The sequence below is a fragment of the Corythoichthys intestinalis genome, chromosome 8 (genome assembly GCF_030265065.1).
Source record: "Corythoichthys intestinalis isolate RoL2023-P3 chromosome 8, ASM3026506v1, whole genome shotgun sequence".
In the NCBI taxonomy this organism is placed as follows: Eukaryota; Metazoa; Chordata; class Actinopteri; order Syngnathiformes; family Syngnathidae; genus Corythoichthys; species Corythoichthys intestinalis.
In genome coordinates this window covers 22,173,637-22,188,674 of record NC_080402.1, presented here as the reverse complement: position 1 = coordinate 22,188,674, position 15,038 = coordinate 22,173,637, and the positions used below count along the sequence as shown (strand labels likewise).

General features: G+C 38.8%; 1 protein-coding gene across 2 annotated transcripts in view; it reads right to left on the bottom strand.

Moving 5' to 3' along the window:
* cygb2 (cytoglobin 2) overlaps positions 1-15,038 on the bottom strand; it is a 44,142-nt gene that overhangs the window by 10,082 nt on the left and 19,022 nt on the right. Inside the window, exon 1 of one of the 2 annotated variants that reach the window (XR_009064147.1) lies at positions 5,854-5,967. Coding sequence is in view for 1 of the 2 variants with exons in the window: in XM_057843634.1 (XP_057699617.1) it covers positions 7,527-7,758 (232 nt within the window). In the remaining variant the exon portion in view is untranslated. Of the gene's footprint in view, positions 1-5,853; positions 5,968-7,526; positions 7,759-15,038 lie in introns of those variants that run through there. The other variant, XM_057843634.1, reaches the window with a different exon arrangement.

The following is a 15,038-nucleotide window of genomic DNA, read 5'->3' as shown; positions in this document are numbered from 1 at the left end:
CCCCATCAATTCCTAAATGATACAGTCAGCCTAACACATTGGCATTGCTCATTAAATTCATTCTGTAACTGATTAACATCCTCAATTTTATTTTCCATTGACTCCTCTTGATTTTAACCCAAAAATCAACAGAAAGTGGCGCATAAATGCCCCCCAACCAACAGGAAGTGACCTGGTATTAACCCAAAATTAACATGAAGTGCCCCAAAGGCAACATGATATTATCAACCAGCATCGACCCTTTCAGTGGACAGTGATTCATTTTTAACTCTTTATGGAGCAAGTGTTTATTTTTGGTCTTTTAAGGGGGGGCTTTTTCATAATTGAGATCTTCTAGCTTTTATTGGGCAAGTGATCTTTTTTGGGCATTAAATTTTTTTTCTTCCATATTATACATACATATACACACAGTACTGTGCAAAAGTTTTAGGCAGGTGTGAAAAAATGACGTAGACTAAGAATGCTTTCAAAAATATAAACAATGATTTTTTTTTTTTTTTAATCAATTTACAAAATGCCAAGTGAGTGAACAAAAGAAAAATCTAAATCAAATCAATATTTGGAGTTACTACCCTTTGCCTTCAAACCAGCATCAATTCTTATAGGTACACTTGCACAGAGTCAGGGATTTTGTAGGATTATAGTCAGGTGTATGATCAACCAATTATACCAAACAGGTGCTAATGATCATCAATGTCACATGTAGGTTGAAACACAGTCATTAACTGAAACAGAAACAGCTGTGTAGGAGGCTTAAAACTGGGTGAGGAACAGCCAAACTCTGCTACCAAGGTGAGGTTGTGGAAGACAGTATCATGTCACAGTTCGTACACCATGGCAAGACTGAGCACAGCAACAAGACACAAGGTAGTTATACTGCATCAGCAAGGTCTCTCCCAGACAAAGATTTCAAAGCAGACTGGGACTTCAAGATGTGCTGTTCAAGCTCTTTTGAAGAAGCACAAAGAAACGGGCAACGTTGAGGATCGTAGATGCAGTGGTCGGCCAAGGAAACTTCGTGCAGCAGATGAAAAACACCTCAAGCTTATTTCCCTTCGAAATCGGAAGTTGACCAGCAGTGCCATCAGCTCAGAACTGGCAGAAACTAGTGGGACCCAGGTACACCCATCTACTGTCCGGAGAAGTCTGGCCAGAAGTGGTCTTCATGGAAGAGTTGCAGCCAAAAAGCCATACCTCCGACATGGAAACAAGGCCAAGCGACTCGACTGTGCACGAAAACATAGGAACTGGGGTGCAGGAAAATGGCAGCAGGTGCTCTGGACTGATGAGTCAAAATTTGAAATATTTGGCTGTAGCAGAAGGCAGTTTGTTCGCCGAAGGGCTGGAGCGGTACAATAATGAGTGTCTGCAGGCAACAGTTGCCACGTTTACATGGAGCCAAATATTCCAATTACAATCGGAATATTTGTTCAAACCGAATAAATGTGTTCCATATAAACACCTCATTCGGAATGAACAGGCCCAGACTGAATGGAATTTCATTCCTATTCACAGGGGTGGAATATTCCTTTTCCCAAACCGATTAGAAGTAAAATTATATCATGTAAACAGGGAAGCGGAATGGTGTCTGGTTGCGTTCTTTCTGCACATGCTCCGTACTGACGTGGTGACGTCACTTTGTGACGTAAGTAACGTCACTTGCAACATGGCTTCCAAGCACAGCGCACCTAATTGGAGTCCGGCGGAAAGATTGTATTTAATTCAAACTTTAAAAGAATTGAATATAATTGCTCGCTTAGACGGGCGTAAAACGAGGAACAGTGAACTATTTAAAAAAGTTCACGAGAGGTTACACGAAGCCGGAATAGACCGGAGCGTTGACCAGATTAGAAACCGGTGGAAAACCGGCTACTACAAGGCAAAAGAGCAAAACAGCAGAAGCGGATACGACCCCACAAACACAACAAGTGGGTTAAAGTTAAAACAGCAGCACTCCGACGATCGATCTCCATGTTTTGCAACGTGACACTTTGTTTTGATTAATCTGCGCATGTCAGACGGCAGTTGTCAAACGTCCTTTCGGAATAAAGGCAGTCACATGTAAACGCTGGATCGGAATAGATGAAGTGACATGTAAACAGCTGATCTGAAATTTCCATTCGGAATGATTTGAAACGGTATGAATAAAAGTCAGCATGTAAACGTGCCTAGTGAAGCATGGTGGAGGTTCCTTGCAAGTTTGGGGCTGCATTTCTGCAAATGGAGTTGGAGATTAGGATTAATGGTGTCCTCAATGCTGAGAAATACAGGCAGATACTTATCCATCATGCAATACCATCAGGGAGGCGTATGATTGGCCCCAAATTTATTCTGCAGCATGACAACGACCCCAAATATACAGCCAATGTCATTAAGAACTATCTTCAGCGTAAAGAAAAACAAGAAGTCCTGGAAGTGATGGTATGGCCCCCACAGAGCCCTGATCTCAACATCATTGAGTCTGTCTGGGATTTCATGAAGAGACAGAAGGATTTGAGGAAGCCTACATCCACAGAAGATCTGTGGTTAGTCCTCCAAGATGTTTGGAACAACCTACCAGCCGAGTTCCTTCAAAAACTGTGTGCAAGTGTACCTAGAAGAATTGATGCTGTTTTGAAGGCAAAGGGTGGTCACACCAAATATTGATTTGGATTTCTCTTCTGTTCATTCACTGCATTTTGTTAATTGATGAAAATAAACTATTAACACTTCCATTTTTGAAAGCATTCTTAGTTTACAGCATTTTTTTCCCACACAGTACTGTGTGTGTATATATATATATATATATATATATATATATATACTGTATTTAAATACACACACATGGCGGAAAACACAGACAAGGCTGAAAAAGCAGTTTCTGGTCTTTCACCCCTCTTTAAAATAAACTGCTTTATTTTTGGCCAAAAGAACTGTTGTGTTTGATAGAACAATATGTCTATATGTTGCCATATCAGTTTCATGGCGCATTGGGCCCCCGAACTTTTTTCAATTTGTGCGTTTTACCCTGGAGACCTTTTACAGGCACCGCACAACCGCTTTTGTTTCAAACCAGCCATAAAAAGAATTTGTTATTTGAAATGTATCATTTTTAGCTTTGAATCATTAATTGATATCTAACATTTAGTTAAAAAAAAAAAAAAAAAAAAGACTAGAATTATTCACTCGCATATTTTAAGCTTTTAAACAAATTACGTTACAACGAAAAAAATATTGTCTGTAAATAGGTCACGTTAGTCAAATTAGTAAATTATTTTTATTATTATATTTTATTATTCAAAATTAGTCAATTTATTGAAAATGTATGTCTAATATTTGGTTAAAAAAGACTTTATAAATTATTCACTCGCATATTTTGAACTTTTAAAGAAAATTATGTCACAATGAAAAAAGTAAATAGGTCACGGATATCTACATCATAACTATCGCTTAATTGTATATATATATATATATTTTTTTTTTGTTACCGTCACATTTTCCCTAAAATTTTAGATAAATAATCGATCCAAACAAAAAAAAGAAAAAAAAAACGTTTAAAAGGGTAAATATTTAAAAAAGAAAATCTTAACCACTCCTTGATGTCTGCGATTTCTGCATTGCGACCCTTGTTATATTATCATGTTTCACCCATAAAATCCCCACAAAGTCCGGCTGTAGCCATTCACAGCTGTGTCTTGACACTCTGTGAGACATGCTAAACGGAGTTTTTGGATCGAAACTTGCCCCATCTCATCCGGCTAAATGGACCTCTTCTTGTTCCTTTACTCCGCAGCAACTTTACGGACTGTAACTTCGCCTGCTAATTCCCATTAGCAGTCCTGGTGCTACCTGTCTTTCCTTCCTGGGAGTGGATCTCTCCAGACTGTGGTACTCCCCAAGGTTTCTCATTTTCTCCCAAAGACTCTGGAGTTTTTGGAGTTTTTCCTTGCCGACATGGAGGGTCTAAGGATGGGGGATGCCCAGAACTTGAACTTTATTCATCTTTGTTGCTTCATTTGCTGTTTATGATTGTGTATATTGCCTCTGCAAAGCCCTTTGAGACAACCTTGTTGTGATTTAGGGCTATACAAATAAAATTGAATTGAACTGAATTGAAACTAGGTAGGTACGCGATAATATCTCGTTAAAATCATTGTGTCTTTAATTAAAAAAAAAAAAAAAAGTTCTAAATGCCCTCCTGCTCAAAAATTTTCTTCCCCCAGAAAATGGAGATTTTAAGCTTTCCAATGAAGTATCACACATGCATATCGAACCGTTTTGAAATTTGGCCAAATTGGTGGTCTGAGAGCAGAACTTCAAGTCACCTGAGTGTTTTCCGCCATATAAGCAATTATTATCTTTATAATAAATAATTACCGTTTTTATGTCATTATTATAAATACAATGTTAATAAACTAAATTTATGAAAATAATATAGAAATACACACTGGTTACGGTCCTAAGTACAATGCAATTGAATTGAATTGAATTGAATTCTAAGTACAATGCAAAAAAAAATTTTTTTCTTTCCATACTATTCAACTCACTGCATGCCATTGATGGATGGCGAAAGACGCCCAAATTATATAACCTGGGAAGACAGGCTATGAATGCTCATGTCTCAGTTCAACTGACAACACTAAACATCCAATCCATTTTGAAAGGGATTGGATTGGATGCTGTTATGGCAGCCAATGAGCTGAATTAAAAAAAAAATAGAAAAATAATAATTTGTCCATGAAAGAGTTAAAGCATTGGCATCCAACTTCTGCAGAAATTATGATTATTAGACAAGGTAGGAGTAGAGCCAAAGGGGAAAATCAACCCAATTCACTGTTGCGGAAAGGTGGGCACGACAGGTGAGAATTGAAAATGTCTGCGATGGTGAAACATGAAAGTACAGGGTGGACAGGGAGTACAAAGGGAATGAGAATGACATGCTAGAAAGTACAAAACACTCAAGTGAAGACGTGGGCTATATATGAACAAAAGGTCATGAAACAGATGATGTAATATACTCATGTAAATCAGATGAAATTGTTGAGCTGCAATAAAAAGGAAATTGAGAATGAACAAATGCAGCTGCATACTCTTAAAATATGATCATTAAACGTTGGAGGCATCTTTATTGCCATTTTGCTGCTTTTTATGTTCTTCAATAGCCCAATTTCATATCGTCATTTGAATCTTAAAGATAATTGCTGGCCCTGATTTCACTTCACATTTGTCTGCATTTTAAACTGTCTATCATGATCATGACAGACAAGGTTGAATATCAAATGGAAAGTGAAGCTCCTCCATAACATTCAGTTATGTTGAAAAGATAAATTTGAATATGATTAGATTTCCTACATACAACTTGCAGGAGATAAGGAATGAAACGTGGTATTTTTAAGTTATTAATGTATCACATGAAATAAGATGCTGGTGGCCTCCATGTTTTTGTGCCATCTGTGCAGCTGTATTTAGGAAAAGCATTTTACAATAAAAAGAAGAGAGGAAGTGCCTCCCATTGTTTGATTCATTCTCTGATTGGTAATTATACAGCTTCTCTATATGGGGAAAATGAAACTACGTTTTGAGAATTTTGCATGATAGTGTGTCTAATTTGTCTTTATATCCACTTATGCGCATTGCCTGAATGGACGTAGATTTTACGGTTTAATTTCCATGATTTTGTATTCTAAATCCATAATTGGCACTTAAAGGGATCAACGGATAGAAAGACTTGTGTTCTTAAAAGGTAAACATTATTATGAGTTGAATGCAGGGAAAACAACAGGGAGGTAAGGCAGGGTGGCGGTGAACGAAAAAAATGTTTTAAAGATGACTAACAAAAACACAAAGAACAAATAAAAGACAGCAAAAACTTACTGAAGCAGAGGATGCAGGAACACGAGGGTTTTGGACAGCAAAATAGACCTGAACATGAACAGACCTTGGGATAGACAATGACCCGACAAGAACAGACAGCACATGGGGGAAAAATACAGATATGGGGTAACGAGACAATTAGGCACAGGTGGGTGACACACGAGGCAGCGGATTGGTCAACACACAAGGAGCAGGCCACAACAGGTGAAATCAATGGGTAATCACAATGTCCAAACACACTAGGGCAATTCTTAACAAAACTTATCAAGGCAAGACAACAGACATGGACTGTCACAGCTTTTGGAAATGTGTTTCAAGCATCAAATTAAAAAATGGAAAAATATTTTTTTTACCAAAGGACAATCAAATTCATCCGTTTTAACATTAAAAAAAATTTTTTTTTTAAAATAAATAACAAAATATATGCTTCTACAGATTTTCACAAGGATTTATATCAGGCCTCATTGAGGTCACTTCAGAATACTGTAGTTCAATGCTTTTTTCTTAGCCTTTTTTTTTTTTTTTTTTTTTTTAAGCTTTTCTTTTTTGCTCATTATCCTATTGCAATACCCCTGACCAATGAGACCTGTGACTTGCATTGGGCAATAGTCCTGAGATTTCATTGTACCATGCACAGTTCCAGATGTAGCAAAGCAGCCCCAAGAACATAAAAGGACCTCCTTCATGTTTCAAAGTAGGAACAGTATAGAGTGATCCCTCGTTTTTCACAGTTAATAGGGACCAGAACCACCCAGTCTAAGTGGAAAAACTGCGAAGCCCCCCCCCCCCCAAAAAAAATTAAATATATACAGTATTTTGGGGGGGGGGCGGGGGGGGGGGGCGAGTTCAATTCAATTCAGAATTGGCATCGGAAAGAGATACCTATAAAACATGTTTTGTTTTGTTTTTTCACTTTTTTCCTCCAAAGTACAATTTAAAAAAAATAGTGTACCGTATTTTTTGGACCATAAGTCACACCTGAGTGTAAGTCACATTCTTGGGGGAAATCTATTTGATAAAATCCAACACATATAATATATTGGCCAGTAGTGTATATTTATTTATTAAACGCTTCTTTGAGTGAGTCCACTCAAAGCTGCTCACTTACACAGAAGGAGTTGCCACAGCAAATGTTTAGCAAGCTAAATGATGATTGACATATGCAGCGCCTTGAAGTTTCAGCTTCCAAGCTTCTCTGGCAAGATCAAACCTTAACTCCTGTCAATCATCGTTTACTTTAACAAGCAACTCCTGTGCACTGCCTGACCAAGAAAAGCAGCAGGTGGGAGAATGAGGGACGACGTCATTGGATCGGGACAGCTGTATAAAATATTGCATTTATTTATATATTTATTAATTGAAAAGAAATATGCGATGGACTGAGGGCACAAAGTTTGGAGCGCGAAGTAGCAAGTGATCGCCATATATATCTGTAATTGTGGTTAACAGTGAGTCACTAACCCTTTTGAGCACTGAACTTCAGAAACTGACAACCTACACTGGACAATGGCTCTAAGCGGATGTCAAAGGACCTAATCTCCCGCCTGTAAGCCCAATCAGTTGTAGAACAGTCCGTCATATTCCCAAGCAGGTGCAGTGAGGCTTGCACTTGAGCCAAAGTCAAGGTTTGCCATTTTCTAAATAAAAAATGCGAACAATAAACTCATTCATACCTTAAAATACATAGGTTCCACTTTGTGCTTGATAGCATGAGCCTTCCCCACCAGAGCCAACACTGATGACACCTTCTCTGGGTCATTGAGGTTCTCCACCACAGTATTGATGGCATTCATCACCCTACGAGCGTGGTGTCGAAGCTGGAAGCTTCGCTCCATCTCCTCAGGGTCCTCCATGTCCTGGAACTGGCTGAAATACTGTTTGGCAGATGGGAAGTTCACAAAGAACCTAGAAAAAACATTTTCAGCACAAACAATATTATTTGTTTTGTTAATATGTATTATATGTGTAGTTTTTTTATTTGATTCGGGTTAAAGGAATATCCAAGCATTATGGAACCAGCAAGTGATAGCAAAATATTGGCTGCTGACTGAAATATGCCCCCGCTGAACCCTGCTGATGCATGAGTGTGAAGTGAGTGAATACCTTGTTTCTCTATAATAGTGAAATAGCGAAGCTTTGTGTAATTGAAGAATAATTTGATTGGTGTATAAACGATGTGTCCAAGTCACCGCACGCCAGTCATCGACACCCACTGACACACCAACTCAGCCAAACAGCCAATCAGAACAAAGAGTATTCCAATTAGAACAGGTCAGCTGCATATTAATGAGAAAGCGCACATCTGCAGAAAAGCCCCAAAAGGACCAACTAAAGTAGTTTGAAACCAAAAACAGGTTGACAATTTATTCGTTGACAATGGTCAAGAACAAGGTAAAAACAGACGATGGAGAGACCCTGCTGGATCTAGGGTCGGCAAAACATGGCTACATAGAAATGTTCCTGAGCAGCGACTGTGTTATCTAAATGTTCAGTTCTTTTTGAAAGCTGCGGTGGAGTGGGCCGGGCCGAAGGCATGGGTGGGTGTCGTCTTAGGATCATTCCTCTGTGGCAGGTTTGGGCAGTGAAATTCGTGCGTCATCCTTCGTGGCTGGGACGTGGTTGCCACGGCGACCGACGCAGGTCTTGACGTCAAAGGCGTCCGCGCTATCAACTTGTTATCCTGGTTGGGCGAGGGTGTTCTCCGATACTACTTGTTTTAGGACAGAGCGCCCTGCTATTTGTCCTGGAGTGCCCGGGAGAACTGATTGCAAGAGTTGGTGCGTCAATCTTGCTCATGAGGCGTTGGGCTTCTGTGATAAGATGGCGTTGTGTATCTTTCATGCCCTCTATTCTGTTTCTTTTCATTAAACTATGGTGTAAGTTCTATTTATTTTACATTAGGTGTGTTAGAGTAATACAAACAGTCCTATAGTAAATATGAGAAATGATACTATTCCCTGATTGATTATATTACGTATATTAGAGTAATGCAAACAGTTATATGGTGTGTGCGAGAAAGGTAACTATTCCCTTCATTATATTCTGGGTACCCTCAACGCAAATTGTTGTGCAAACCTGATACAATTGCATCCAAAATTATATTATTGTCATAATAATAAAAATAATAAAACTATAATAAAAACCCTAATGCCACTTTATGAATGTACTCTTAAACCAGAAACTTTCACTTAAAAGTTTCCATCTCAACGTTCTGTTGTAGTATGATTTTTTTAAAGTAGGTATCAAGAAAACATGATAAAAGATAACCCAAAGCTGTCTGTTTTGAGGGTTTTTCTCCATGTTAACAGATAATCAGATTTAAATGCAATACCCCGGCGGTCGGGAAGTGGCGGCAACTTTCCAAAAATGAGGAATCTGTTTATTTGGGGTGTACCTCAGTGAAGAGTAAGATCAGGGATGTGCAAACATTGAATGTATTTTCAAATACAATACAAAACACATAGTTTGTACTTGTGTCTAAGCAGACTACAAAATTCACAGCCTGTATCTGTATCAAAATACAAAATACTTAATTTGCATTCCCATATATATACGTATACTTGTGTCTAAGCAGACTACAAAATTCACAGCCTGTATCTGTATCAAAATACAAAATACTTAACTTGCATTCCCATATATATACGTATATGGCGGAAAACACAGACAAGACTGAAAAAGCAGTTTCTGCTCTTGCACCCCTCTGTATTTTAAGCCAAAACAACTGTTGCGTTTGATAGAACTATATGTCTATATGCTGCCGTAGCAGTTTCATGGCGAACTATTTTTAATTTGTCTGTTTTACCCTGAAAACCCCCGTTTACAGACGCGTCCAACAGCTTTTGTTTCAACCCAGCCATAAAACCAAGGCAATTATTTAATATTTATTATACAAAATGTCTGTCATTTTTAGCTTAGAATCACTAATTGATGTCTTATATTTCGTTTATAAAAAAAAAAAAAAAAAAACCCTTAAAAAAATTATTCACTCGCATATATTAAACTTTTAAACAAATTATGTCACAATGAAAAAAAATGGCGTCTGTAAAAAAGTCACGGATATCTACCTCATGACTATCGCTGAATTGTATTTTTGTTGTTACTCTCGGATTTTCTCCGATATGTTAGATGATAAATAATCGATCCAAACAAAGAAAAAAAAAAAACAGTAAAAGGGTAATTATATGAAAAAATCTCGACCACTCCTTGATGTCTGCTATTTCTGCATCGCGACCCTTGTTATATTGCCATGTTTCACCCATAAAATCCCCCAAAAATCCAGCTGTGGCCATCACACAGCTGTGTCTTGACACTTGGTGATACATGCTACATGGAGTTTTTGGATCGAAACAAGGTAAGTATGCGATAATATCCAGTTAAAGTCATGGTGTCTGTAATTCTTCTCTCGCGTACGCTCACCTCCAGATAGGGCTTTTCTGTTTAAATTTTTTTTTTTAAATTCCCTCCTGTTCAAATTTTTCTTCCCACAGAAAATAGAGATTTTAAGCTTTCCAATGATCATATCGGACAATTTTGCAATTTGGCCAAATTTGGGGTCTCAGAGCAAAACTTCAAGTCAACTGAGTGTTTTCCGCCATATACATATAGGAAGACGTGTGCATAACAGTGGCCAAGACAGATGGAGCCTCTGAGAGCCACAGTTTCGTGAGTCTTGCTCTCTTGGAAGTGGTGACAATTTGACAGTTGAAAATGTCATGAAAGTGAAACCGATGCCGCGTCTGTGTGACTTTGGGTACCATGCAGTTCACGGTCATTTAATTTTCCCTCACGCATTTTTTTATATATACCAGTTTGCTTGGCATTGAGTTAGGAGGGGCCACCCCTGCTGCTGGATGAGCGGACACTTGCGAGCTCTGTAACACCCATCTCCGTGGATTCCACGACGGGAGGACCAACAATGGGCACTAAATTGAACCATAACATTGCGACGTACATTGAAATGTCCGAGATCAATGTGTGAATACACCATCAGCTCATCCAAGCTCGTTCATGCCATGCGAGATTATGGGTTGGCGGAGAACCAGATGCACTCATCAAAAGCGCCAGATAAGGCTCGCGAGACATAGGTTCCCGACCCCTGGTGTAGGTGTAAGGAGTGTGCGCGTGTCCGTCGAGAGCGGTGCATAGAAACTTCCCTCCCAATGCCTTTAAGAGGGTACGCTGGCAGCTAAAGCTGCTAGCCTGTGCTTTTGGGTTAGTGGTCAGCGCACTCGCCTGCTGTGCTGGACGCCTCGTGCACGCGGGTATAAGTTCTGAACTGGACGAGGGGGATGGATCGTGTCATGCGACGCGGCTCAAGGCAGACCGGTTGCATAGGGACTATCTATAAATCCAGGACATTAAAATAAATACTCTGCTGGAGCAGACAATGGAATGACTGTGTTGGGAGAGCAATGATACAATACAAATTAAGTCAATCCTTGGATCTGCAAAGTAATTTTGTGATCCAACCTATGTGAGGGCCTCTGTAAAGCCTTTGGTGTATCTGTAATAGGGATGTCGCGATTCGATCACGTGATCTGAAATCGAGTCGATCGCGCCATTTTTCAGAGGATTGGAATCAGGTGAAAAGAATCGTGTTTCTATTTTAAAAAACATATTTATTTTTTTTCTACTTCATGCTCATACAGCCTCTCACTCTCCCTCCTTCTGCTTTTCTTGGTCAGCAGAGCACTGGAGTTTGCTTGTTAACGTTAATGAGCGTTGAAGCTTTGATTTTACCTGAAAGGCTCGGTAGCGCTACCTTTAAAGGTGCCAAATGTGTCAATCATCCTTTAGCTTGTTAAACACTAGCGGTAGTGTGCTGTGGCAACTCATTGTGTGTGTGTGTGTGTGTGTGTGTGTAAGTGAGCGGCTGTTCTCAGTAGCTTGAGCGGATTTGAGTGGACTCACTCAATGAAGCATTTATTAAAGACAAGCATTTTTCTACGTTTTTTTTTTTTTTTTTTTAATAATTCAAATTATGAATGGGGGCATTGTGGGATGGTAACATGTTTATTTATTTATTTATTTATTTTTTAACAACACTTTTTTTTTCCGGTATCAAATCAGGTGACTTGGACTCAGGTGCAAAAATCTAACAATTAAGAAGTCCTGTCCCTCTGTCGGACTAATGAAGCAAACAGTCTGCAGCAAGCCATCATTACTTTTTGAATCATTTTTTTTCTTGCCCGTTATTTGTGGAGAATACAGATGCATCAAATTTGCCACATTTGGTTGCAATGGAAGAAAAGGTCCACATCTTTTCTTTGAATCCCTCCAAAATGGGATGTAGCAGTAACCTAAATGGCTTATATGCCGTGCCTTTATTTATTTATGTATTGGAATACGTATTTTACATGTAGAAGAAATTCTACCCCCCAAAGGTATTTTAACATTGCGGCACATGAGCTAAACTTTGCTTCTTACTTTGATCAATCTACTGATAACTAACACATTAACACAAAGCTACAGTATACATTCAAACCTAATTAAACTGAAAATGTCAATTCAGCAAAAGTAATATTGGACTTCATAGTTACATTAGAATCCCAATAATATGGCATTTAAATGCATAGTATGGCACAATCCTTAAGTGTGACGCAGAAACTTGGAATTTTTAGCGCTTCACAAATGCAATTGCTTGAAATACTGTAGTGCTGACAAGTCTTTGTAACTTCTATGTATCCAACTAATTGAATTTTATTGGCCAAGTCCTAAATTGCAAATTATTCGGGCATTTAATTTTCATCATTGAAGTTACAAAATGGCCACAAGGTCTATAAAATGTTTTCAAGAGACTTAAAATCGATGCTTTTCATACTATTAACTCATTATTCTGACCCCATTTAAATCTTGTCAGTGTACACGCTGGCCAAAATTGTGGATACAATTATTTCTCAGTTAGAGTTTGGCCCTGGGCAGCCCTGATAAATCTCATCTCCATCCACCAGATTCTGTCATGCTAGGCCAAGAAAGGCTTTTACTTGCCTATAGCATTTCCAGCTTGGCTGTACCAGCTGTCACGATACAGTACTGTAGTAATGTAAACAGATTATATACGTACATACTGTCTTGTAGCTTTGGATAGACATGATGTTTTATTGCTTACTATTGCAAAACTATAATGTCGTGGAATTTAAATACTCCTATGTGAGATTATCTACTTTGTTGATCTGTTATTGAGTGACCAGACATGCTTTTTCTCTGGAAATTTCCTCATCTTGTGTTTGGCTGGGCTTTTTTTCCCTTTTTTCGGCAGCATTAAAAGTTCATCAAGAAATAAATATATACAGCAGCCTTCAATGTGATCAGGTTTACAAGCGCATTTGGATTAGTAATGCCCATTATGCTCTATTCAAATAATTCGTCTAAAATATTGGCCAATTGACAGACCTTGAAGCCTTGCTCTGATTGCATTGTATTGTTGTTTTTCTTCAATTGAATATGGCGGAAAGCACAGACAAAACTGAAAAAGCAGTTTCTGCTCTTGCACTTCTCTCTAAAAGAAACTGCTGTATTTTAAGCCAAAACAAGTGTTGTGTTTGATAGAACTATATGTCTATATCAGACATGTCCAAAGTCCGGCCCGGGAGCCAAATGCGGCCCGTGGTCAAATTTCATCCGGCCCCCAGCCTCTGTCATAAAATCAATAACGTCTGGCCCGCCCACAAACGTATTAAATTGGTCAGCAATACTGCTGCCAGCATATAAAGTAGCTTGCACACTAAATGCTGCTCCTCATTTACCCATTAAAAGGCAGCTGCACTCTAAGCAACATTAACCCGTGTGACCCTTAGCTCCCAATTTTCTAAAATGGCGACATTCAACAAAAAAACTTGACTGCGACGGCCGACGCATCAAGGATAGGTGGAAATTGGGCTATTTCTTCCCTAAAATAAACAACTGTGTCTGCCTCATTTGCAAAGAGACAGTCGCTGTTTTTAAAGAGTTCAATGTGAGGCGATATTACCAAACAAGACACACTGACATGTGCGACAAGATTACAGGGAAGATACACAGCGAGAAATTGAAGCAACTTGAAGCTAGTTTAATTTCACAGCAGCAGTATTTCGCAAGAGCCCGAGAGTCGAAAGAGAACGCCACAAAGGCTAGTTGCGAGATTGTTGAAATTATTACTTTAGAAAAAAAAAAAGGAAATGTGACACACAGAATGGCTTGCTGAAATTTGCTTAAATACAGTGCCTTGCAAAAGTATTCGGCCCCCTTGAACCTTGCAACCTTTTGCCACATTTCAGGCTTCAAACATAAAGATATAAAATTTTAATTTTGTCAAGAATCAATAACAAGTGGGACACAATCGTGAAGTGGAACAAAATTTATTGGATAATTTAAACTTTTTTAACAAATAAAAAACTGAAAAGTGGGCCGTGCAATATTATTCGGCCCCCTTGCGTTAATACTTTGTAGCGCCACCTTTTGCTCCAATTACAGCTGCAAGTTGCTTGGGGCATGTTTCTATCAGTTAAAGTTAAAGAAAGTCTGGAAGGACGGCCGGGTCTTGGCAGATTTGCAGTGGTCTGATGCGCCTTCCATTTCAATATGATGGCTTGCACAGTGCTCCTTGAGATGTTTAAAGCTTGGGAAATCTTTTTGTATCCAAATCCGGCTTTAAACTTCTCCACAACAGTATCTCGGACCTGCCTGGTGTGTTCCTTGGTTTTCATAATGCTCTCTGCACTTTAAACAGAACCCTGAGACTATCACATAGCAGGTGCATTTATACGGAGACTTGATTACACACAGGTGGATTCTATTTATCATCATCGGTCATTTAGGACAACATTGGATCATTCAGAGATCCTCACTGAACTTCTGGAGTGAGTTTGCTGCACTGAAAGTAAAGGGGCCGAATAATATTGCACGCCCCACTTTTCAGTTTTTTATTTGTTAAAAAAGTTTAAATTATCCAATAAATGTTGTTCCACTTCACGATTGTGTCCCACTTGTTGTTGATTCTTGACAAAAAAATTAAATTTCATATCTTTATGTTTGAAGCCTGAAATGTGGCGAAAGGTTGTAAGATTCAAGGGGGCCGAATACTTTTGCAAGGCACTGTATATTGTTCTATGTAGAGGATGTCAGCCAAAGTCGGCCCCCTACATTTTTACTCCACGAAATCTGGCCCCCTTTGCAAAAAGTTTGGACACCCCTGGTCTATATGCTGC